The sequence below is a fragment of the Anarrhichthys ocellatus genome, unplaced genomic scaffold (assembly GCF_004355925.1).
Source record: "Anarrhichthys ocellatus isolate YVR2014 unplaced genomic scaffold, GSC_Weel_1.0 scaffold33, whole genome shotgun sequence".
Classification (NCBI taxonomy): domain Eukaryota; kingdom Metazoa; phylum Chordata; class Actinopteri; order Perciformes; family Anarhichadidae; genus Anarrhichthys; species Anarrhichthys ocellatus.
In genome coordinates, this window is record NW_022280063.1 from 1,510,848 (window position 1) to 1,520,717 (window position 9,870).

The window sequence follows — 9,870 nt, forward strand, 5'->3', positions numbered from 1 at the left end:
GGAAAAGTTAGTTATTGAGGTTTGAATGAAGCTTGGATGCTAGTAAACAGGATTTAAGAGGGTAAAGGTAAATTCATAACCTCCAATACCCCCCCCGAGTAAGATGCTGTCTGTAGTCAAACAAATCAAGTGAACTTGAGTTACTGAAAATCAGGTTACTTCAAACCATGTAAGTGCTTTAACCAAGCCTTAATTTGATTACCTTAATGTAAATTTGATTATTTACAGTAATAGCGGTATCATGACCATGTAAATATGCTTCTTAATATACTCTCTCTACTTCCAGTCTGCTTGTTCTGTCCCCTTCTTCTCTCTTAAACTCTCATATCTTTCCCTCACCCTCTTCACTCCTCCACCATTACGTCTGTGTCTTATCCATGTCCTCCTTCCCTTCCCCCTCATCCCACTCCTTCCGGGGGGGGTGTTACCATTACAGCCGTGGACATTAATTAGCCCCGCGAACACGGTGACAAGTATTACACTGTTACAAATTGCTTAATTACGCCATGCCCGAGAGTGTGTGTGCGCGAGAAGAAAAAAAAGGTTCGGCAGGTTCGTAGGTAAGCCCGGGCCGTAGGGAGGAATGTGTGTAAACCGATGGAGGAAACCAGTTATCGATCTGCCTGCCTGCCTCGCAGCAGCTGAGGAAACAAGCCGCCGCGAGCTGATTTATGGGACGGCCGCAGAAATACTGAATGGGAGGGAAGGAGAAGGGATAGGACACGAGGCGTCTCGTATCCTCGAAGGAGAGTTTCTTAAATCTCGTCTCCGTTAGGCAGCGTGTTGTTTTCTTGGATTCGTCTTCCTCTGCAAATACTCTGGTTTACTCATGAAAGATCCACAGCTGAGAGGGGGATTGAGAGCAGCTTGTCGAAGAAGAATAGGCGGCTTGTCTCCGTTTTTCACACACCTAACTGTCCCGGCTGCTGCTTAAAGGAATGTCCTTCCACCTCAGCGTACACACTGTTTTGCACAGATATTTTACTGTGTTTGCATTTGTGCATGTGTGTGAGTGTGTGTGTGTGTGTGTGCGTAAACGGGGGGTTAACCCCAACAAGAACTCCGTACAAGAAAGACTCCTTTGATCCATCGTTTCACCTTTGCAACCCCCCCCTCTCCTTTTTTTTTTTTTTTCCCCCCCCCCCCCCCCCCCCCCCCCCCCCCCCACCCCCCCCATTTGAACAGGCTAACGTTTTTAACACAAGGCTCTTTCTTGTCTTGGTCAGCTTTGGCTATACGCACACACACACACATTTCTGGCTCTACAAAGGTGGGTCTGTGAGTTAGGACAGCGGCGTGTTTATTTTTCCAGCGGCCAGTGCTCCCGACAGTTGCCTTTATTGTTCATTGTTGGCGGATGGATGGAGTTCGGGGGGGCAGTAGAGGCGGGTGGGTGCGTGGTGGGGGTGGCGTGAGGCGGCGGATACCAACAGGGGAGGACAAATGGATGGCTCTCACCTTCCCGAGCGGTCAAAGGGCAGGTCAGCAGCCGGGGTTTCCTCGCCCTCTTTCCCTCCGTCCTCTCTCCCGACTCCCCCCCTCTCATCCCCCCGTTGTGTTTCTCTTTCTTTTCCTCCTGCACTTCCCCCTCTTTCTCTCCTCACCCTAACCCTCTCTTCCTCATCTGGTTTGACTGGCGCAGGAATGTGGCCCTGTTAAAGGTAGCAGCTGAAGAACAATGGGGGATTGTGCTATCCCACACATGCACGTACACACTGTGCGCGCACACACACACCTACACAGACACACACACACACACACACACAACAAAGGCATGTAGGCAAACATTGGTACATATGACCAGACATGGGCGCACACACTCGTACTGATTGTGCCTCAGTGTGCCTGTTTCTAACTACATCCTGTTGAATGATTTAGGCCTTGTGTGGAAGTGTGTGTGTGTGTGTGTGTGTGTGTGTGTGTGTGTGTGTGTGTAATGGAGCTGGTATGTCAGGATCTGAGAGGTCAAAGGTCAGGCCATGCTAAATGTGAGCAGGAGGTTGGCTGACTGCAGGGTAAACACAGACCAGACACACTCGGCTTCTCTTTTTTTTCCTCTCTCTTTCACACACACACACACACACACATTCACACAGTCACAAATGTGGACCGATCTCCATATTTACCCCCAATTCAGCGCCAGTCAAATCAATTTCCATTTTGCTCTTGCATGAAGTGTAGATTTTCCAACCTGGCGTAAGATTTATTTTGTTTGTTGAACACAATAATCTGGCTCTAGTCTGACATTAGTTTTGCCCGGTTACAAGTGTTTCCTCAGCCAGATGTATTTTCTTTATTTCAGCAAAGCAATAAAGGCCGTGATGGATTTGTCTTGACTCTTGAGTAATCACTGCTGGCCTTCTGTGCCCAGGAAAATAAGTCAACATCTGGTTTTAACTCTGCCGCGCACATACACACCTCGCTAAACATACCTTCCACCAACGACCCCCCCCACTGTCCAAAGCCCCTAAACAGTCATATATTAGGTTGACCAACAAGCCATGGAGAGCTTTACACTGCTTTGTTGTTCATTCTTCCTCTGTTCCTCCCCTTCATGCCTCTGACCTCTGACCTCACCCCTGCAATCCTTCCTGGCCTCCGGATAACCATGAAAATCGCTCAAAGAAGAAGAAGAACACACCATGACATTACAGCTTTTTTATGCTCCTGTTGCCTTCACGTTTTATATTTATGTCTTCATACAAGAAGTTGTAATTGCTGAAAACTAACTGTGCACTAATGAAGACTTCAAAATGCCCTCGTATCTGCGATCAGCTGGGCAGCTAAAGACAAAGCTCTTAAAATGATGAAAGGAGTTTCGTAGCGTAACCTCAACCGAGTCTTGCACTTTTCTTCAAAGTGCTACCCTCTCAACCTTTGACCCCCTCTTTCACCCTTGTAGGTACCGCAGACAGCCTGGCGGAGAAGGAGCGCCAGCTCATGGGCATGATCGGCCAGTTGAGCAGCCTGAGGGAGCAGCTCCTGGCGGCCCACGAGGAGCAGAAGAAGCTGGCCGCCTCGCAGATGGAGAAGCAGAGGCAGCAGATGGAGCTGGCCAAGCAGCAGCAGGACCAGGTACGTGCAAATGGGGGGGGCGGGGCGCTGAGTGTGACGGGAAAATGCTGCGCGCTGTACGTCTACGCCGCAGAGCCAATCCACCCTGACAGGTCATTTAGTATGGCTTTAGGTCACAAGAGAAGCATTTTGTTGCATCGCTCATCTCTTGTCAGATCTTTAGATATCTTGATTCTTTCGGTAATGCGCCATATTTTAAAGCTTCATGGGTTTCTTCTTTATAATTATGTATCTTACCTCACAGTAATGACACAAAAAACTGCTGTTTCAAGTCAACAAATGCACATGATTTGATGCTGATTTGGAATTGTATATTTGGAAGGTATATAAATGTGCAGACACACAAATGCACATAGACACTTAAACATCACAAATGGCCAGCAGAGATCTTCCCACTGATTTTTAAAGGAGGGCTCAAAGGTGTGGTCGAAAAGAAACAAATCACACAAGATTTTCCTTTCCTATACACTCTCTCTCTCCCCCACACACACACACACACACGCACACACACACACACACACCTTATAATGTATGGTGTTCACACAGCCAGAGACATGCGCCTTTGGCAGCTTGAACACAGGGACACTGCACAGGAATAAGCTGAGGGTATGTAGTGTTGGAGCGGATGTAGCGCAGACATTCACACACGCGCTTACACACACAAACACACACACTCTCATACACACACACTCACTCCAAGCTCCCAGGCAAGAGTCTGCCAGGTATTTGCATAGAGAAGGGTTTCCCTCTTTGTTGTGCTTTTTAGCTTCTGGAAAGCTTGGTTTTACAAAGAGAACACACTCTCGCGCACACACACACACACACACACACGCACACACACACACGTGCAGAAACACTGCGGTAAGGACAAATCACCTGTTACAAACACAATGCCTTACAGCGCCCCTTGGCTGCATCTGCACCAGTGTGCACCGTTTCTGGCTGTATGTGAATGTACTGTGTGTGGATACTGTATCCTTGTGCTTCCACTCCACTCTGGAGAGTTTCTGTGCGGAAGTTCATTGTTCATCATAAAATTGTTGGAGAACAAGTAAGAATGGATGCAAAACGCTCCAGAACGGAGTAAAATGACTTTACGAGCAACGGTGAACATAATTGTGTCGAAGTGAAAATAAATGTGACTCATATATAGAATTAAAAAGAACGTGTTGAAAGAATGTGCTCGTGTCAGTGAGCGTGTCGGTGTGACCCTGTTGTCCACTTGGCTGTGAGCTGAGTCCAAATGAGATGCGCTCTTTAATATTTCATAGCAGGGCATCGACCCGCTGTCGTGCAACTGGGGCCTCAGAGACCTGCAGATGTGTCGCATCTCCCACACACACACACACACACACACGCACCAAAAACACTTCCACACAAACATACTGCATATACATTCTAATAATGTGTTGTGCTCTCCGTCCTCAGATTGCCCGGCAACAGCAGCAGCTTCTGCAGCAGCAACACAAAATCAACCTCCTGCAGCAACAAATCCAGGTGAGGCCAGTTTGTGTGTGTGTGTGTGTGTGTGTGTCCATCCACGTATGTAGTCATGTGCATGTGTCTTTCAAAGTGTTTGCTTGATGTGTCCTGATGTGCGTCTGCATGGCCCACAAAGGCAATTTTGTGATTGTGATTGTTGCAGCCTTTCTTTGCTCAGCCATCAGCATTTTGGTGGGCCTGAATCAGCGTTGACTTATATTTGCCCCTCCTCTTCTAACACACACACACACGCACACGACATTTTGTAATCACTTGAAGGTGGTCAGTCCGCTTGGAAAGAATAATACCAGTACAGTATGTTCGTCAGTACAGTCTTTATTACATAATTCAAAGTTTTGCACGTCAAACTGGCAGTGAAGTACACGTGTTTCATGTTTATTCTATTGTGTCTTTGAGTGGCTGTGAAGGTCTTTTCCAGCAGTAGATTGGCTCGCTTAAGTAACAGCAACGTTTTACAAACTCAAACTAGACAACGAAGTCAGTGAATCAGCCAGGAAGGGGTCGAGAAGAAGTTCAAAACAGAAAAGCTAAAGACTGTTACTGTGGTTTCACATTCTAACCAATAAAATGTTCCTTACATCATTATTAGCCATCCAGACGCGTAGCGCTTACAGCGAGTGCACTTGGGTATTAGACACATTCAGACACAGATCCGAGATCTTAGAATGGGACTCTTCCTGGGCCCAATTACACTGAATAGAATTTAAATCTGACTCGACTCGGGTCCGAGGTTGGGTCTGGGTTACTAGCAACCAAACGGACGCCTTATGTTTCACTTTGATTTCTGTGAGGAAGTCCTTTCTCCAGGATATACGAGGAAATGCAAATGTGGTTGACTTCTTATTTGGATAGTCTTCGTCATGATCAATATGTTACACAAATCGAATAATGCAGATTGTAGCCGGTATAGAAATAAAACAATCTGCAAATCAACTGAAAAGTCCCTTTGACTGTGAATCTATGTCTCGCGCTTCAGAGAAAATGGGAGGGTATATATGTAACACTTGAAAATGGAGGTATTGTCCTTTTGGGTGCTACACTGGAGCCTCTATGTTGGTCCAGGTGGCTTGGAACGAATAGCCCAGGCCTTTGTAAAAGCAGATGACACTGAATTTTGAGCTGAGAAAGCCGGGCTTTGTATCATAAAGAGACACCCTGTCCAAGAGGGAACACACACACACACACACAAATTCCCTTTCCCCCCCGAAGAGTTTAGCCATACACAGTTTGTGTGATAAGAGACATTGTGATAGCATGCGTTTGGGACGTGTGTCCACGATTCTGTGTAAAGCAGCTGTGTTTATTTGCTTTTGTGCGAGTTAAATTCTGAATTGTTCAATTGTTGATGAAAAGAAAGAAAAGAAGAAGAAGTTTGTTTCTGAGGATTACTCTGTGCGTTTCTCGAGCGTCCGCTTCTTCGCCTGTGCATACGAGGCGCGTGCGTGTCCGCCGCAGCTGTGTGTGTCAAGCTATAAACACGTCCGCTCATGATTCACTCCCTCGCGACCCTGCCGAGACAAAGCACTCTTTTCCCATGACTTTGCAACCTTTTCCCAAACAAGCCTCTCTCCATTGAGCGGGGCCCAACAATAGTTTCTCACAAGCAGGGGCAGCTGTAGGCAGCCCTCGTTAAGAGAGGGACGCAATCAACAGGGGGGCTCGTCACGGGAGCGCAAAAAACCACGCGCGCACACTCTCGTTCGCGTATATCGCACACATCAAACGTACATGAACGTACAAAAAAATATTATATACGCCTTCCATGGCCCGCGTATCGCAAGCAGTCACAGAGAGCGCCGCGCACTCACCACTGATGATCAAACACACGCTCAATCATCAAAGACTTGGTCGAGAAATACACTGCTTAATCATTCATGAAGAGATTGTCCGCACAATCCCACAATACAATGGCCTGCCAGAGAGAGGGCACCAGGTTCAGTGTGTGTGCGTGTGTGTGTCTGTGTGTGTGTGTTTGTGTCTGTATGATAAGCCCCTTGTGATTGCATTTCCCCCTAACGAGGCTGAGTTCAGCTGTCCCTTCTTCTGTGTGTGTGTGTGTGTGTGTGTGTGTGTGTGTGTGTGTGTGTATTTGTGTTTGTGTGTCTGCGTCCTTGGCTTTGTTAGACCCAAACCCCCCCAAAGGCCTGTGAAGAATGCTTTCAACCGTCCACTTGGAAGAGGTGATGAAATGAAACGAATAATCAAGCTCATGAAAAAGAGAGGAGAGTGACACACATCCCTCATGAAAGGAGGACAAATTATTTATTGTCCCCGCGTCCGGTTTCCTATTTTCTTTCTTTTTTCTCACCCCGAAACCCAAATCAAGCTAGCGATATGCGTGTTAGCGTCCGCCATTTAGGCCAACAGCGCGAGCTGAATGTGGTGGGAGCTGACAAACAAGCGAGTTCATTTACAGAGGCAGGCATCGCAGCAACACAAGCTAATGACACACCGTGTGAACGGGACACACACACACACACACACACACAAACACCAGTCATTAGTGTCTACAAGTCAGCGATTGGCTACTTTATCGCTCTGACTAATTAATTCCACCTGGAATTATTCATGAATTAGCATCAATTATGATTCATTCATTTCATTCCCCCACACACACACACACATACTCACCGTTACACATTCACCTCTTATTCTGCTTTACCTAATACTAGTTTAACCCTCGATGTGTTCTTTAGCTCCTGAATTTAAACTAAACTTAACCTTTAGTCTGACTAAACCCTTAATCCAAGTCCTGACCCTAAATTATCCATTAACCCAACCAATCTAATCTAAATTTCAATCTTAAACCTAAACCCAACCTGGACCAGGAAAAAGGGTATAACACAATTTGCTCTCTAAAGAATTGCAAAACAAGAACATGTGTGCACATACAGACACACACACACACACACCCTTACCCCCTGCTAGGGGCCTTCTTGTTAAGCTCGAAGGGGTGAGCACATTTCCTCCTCCACCTTCCCTTTGCTCTGCCCCTCGTCTTCTCTCATTCTAATTAAACAACTTGTCTGCGAGGCTCCCCCCCGGTGTTGCCGGGGAGGACCGTTGCCGCCGCGCGGGGGAAGCGCGACGGGGATGAAAGCAGCTCACCTGCCGAGCGGCTCGGGGCTTACCTTGAGAACACGCGCACATATTCATAGAATAGAGGCAGCGCGCACGCTCTAAGATGTATATTGAAACAGAGGGATGAGCACACACCAGTGTGTCCTGCCTAATGAATCAAAACTCACTCGACCAAAACACACACACACACACACGGTCAAGTGTGTGTCTCTGCAGGCTGTCTTTCATCTCATCAAGCGCCACCGTTGCTGTAGGTGGGAGACAGCGAGCGCAGACGGAGAAGAAGTGATCAGAACGCGGGTAAAGCCACCTGATGCTTTGACTAGTTCAAGAGAGGCCAGACGCGCCGGCGACAGCGGCTAACAAGCTCTCTATAACGACTAACCCACATTGCTAACTTCATCACACACACTCCGAGTGTTGTACCTGATGCGGTCACGAGCGCGGGCCTCTGTCCCTGCTCAATATTTCTCATTTTGTGGGAGGAAAAAAACAAAAGCAAAGAACCCTAAAAAGCTTTTCATTCATTTCCACACACGACACACCAGCACCTCTGTACTCTGTGCATAGGAGCGGCTAACCCAATTGCCTGTGTAATTGTTTAATCACTCCCATTACACCGCAACCAGTGTTTTCCTTTACGCACTTCATGTGTCGATGCGCACGCACACACACACTCACTCACACACACACGCACACTCATAAACCGGACCACAACCGAGCAGCCATTCCCACAGAGACCCGCCCTCCCTCGCATGCCTCCTCTCTAATGCACTCACAGGTGTGTGTGTGTGTGTTTGTGCAGTGCCAGTGGGACATGAACCATGCCCCTACATTGACAGCAGGCTGGCCTCTAACAGCCCCTGTCCATAGAAAGTTAATGGACTAATATTAAAAGCCAGCTATCCCTTACTCTCTTTCCGTCTCTCTCTCTCCGAATTAATTATTGGTGCTGTCGCTCGCACGTCCCTTCTTTAGCAATAGGTCATCCAGGTCTTGCATTAATTGCCCGAGCATATGGCCGCCAACAGATTTTAGCTGTGGGACTCGCACTTTAGCGGGGGCTATTTTTTTTTTTCCCCGCACGCGCTCAGATGCGAGCCATATTGTGCGGCGCTGGCAGCTATTGTTCGACGCATTAACTTCATAGAGCTAATTACTCCCCAATAATAACTTTACCTTGGAGTTTTTAGCACGCCGCGTGCCAACCAACCTGTTTCGCACCCCCATATGTTAATTAGCGGCCACATCTTCATTATGCCGCAGCGGCGCTTTAAGTTCAAGCTGTGCCGCCTGGCGCGTGGTGAACGCAGCCTCGACTCGCTGCCAATTATCCAACTCTTGCTCCCCTCTCCTCCTCTCCTCCTCGCGCTCTTTCTCCCTCTCTCCCGTTCATTCTGTTCGCTCTGTCTGCTGTTTATTTCCTGAGAAGTTCTCTCGCCAGGGTGAATCGTCAACTTCTCTCTTTCTGTCTGTCCTCTTTGCCCCTGTGAAAGTTCTCCAAAAAAACTTTCACATGTTTTCCTAACATATATATATATATATATATATATTTATTTTTTTTTCTTTGTTTTGCATTCAGTTATCACTGATTAGAGGATTCGTTTTTGTTTGTTTCAGGTTTCTTTTTTGGATCTGGAGGGTTTTTGCAGATAAAAAAGCAGAGCTCCTCATCCTCCAAGTCGGCAGCCCACAGTAGCGTCAGTGTGATGTTTTGTCTGCGTGTGTTGTAGGTTTTCATGTTCGCTTTGGGCCTGATGTGAAAGAGGAGCTGACGAGTGCGTTATTCCCCAAAGCGTCTGCTGTTTCAGATGTGCCTTTTTTCCTTTATGTGGAATCTGGAGATTTTCTGATAGATCCGGCCTCTGTCTCTGGTTCTCTCGCCCTCACTTTCCCTCACAGGCTTCTCCTTCCTTCTGTCACGGCATCCCTTTGTCTCTGATTCTCATTCTCCTTTCTTCCCCTGGGTTTTTAAAGTTTGCACCGTGATCACGAGGCTAACACACAGAGCTCATCATCCACTTTGAGGTAGTGCATTATTCTATGTCCAATATGAGGAGAAATATCAGATTAAGTCATTTTATAGATGGCCAAGGAATGTAAACGGGAAGGAATGCGTGAGGGGGACTCTCCAATATCACATGACCAGCGAGTGGACAAACCCCCCTCAGCCCTACACACACACACACACACACACACACACACACACAC

General features: G+C 47.3%; 1 protein-coding gene across 1 annotated transcript in view; it reads left to right on the forward strand.

The window, feature by feature from the left end:
- sox5 (SRY-box transcription factor 5) overlaps positions 1–9,870 on the forward strand; it is a 67,183-nt gene that overhangs the window by 27,306 nt on the left and 30,007 nt on the right. The window contains 2 exon segments of the mRNA XM_031865604.1: positions 2,903–3,075; positions 4,504–4,572. Of these exon segments, the coding sequence (XP_031721464.1) occupies positions 2,903–3,075; positions 4,504–4,572 (242 nt within the window).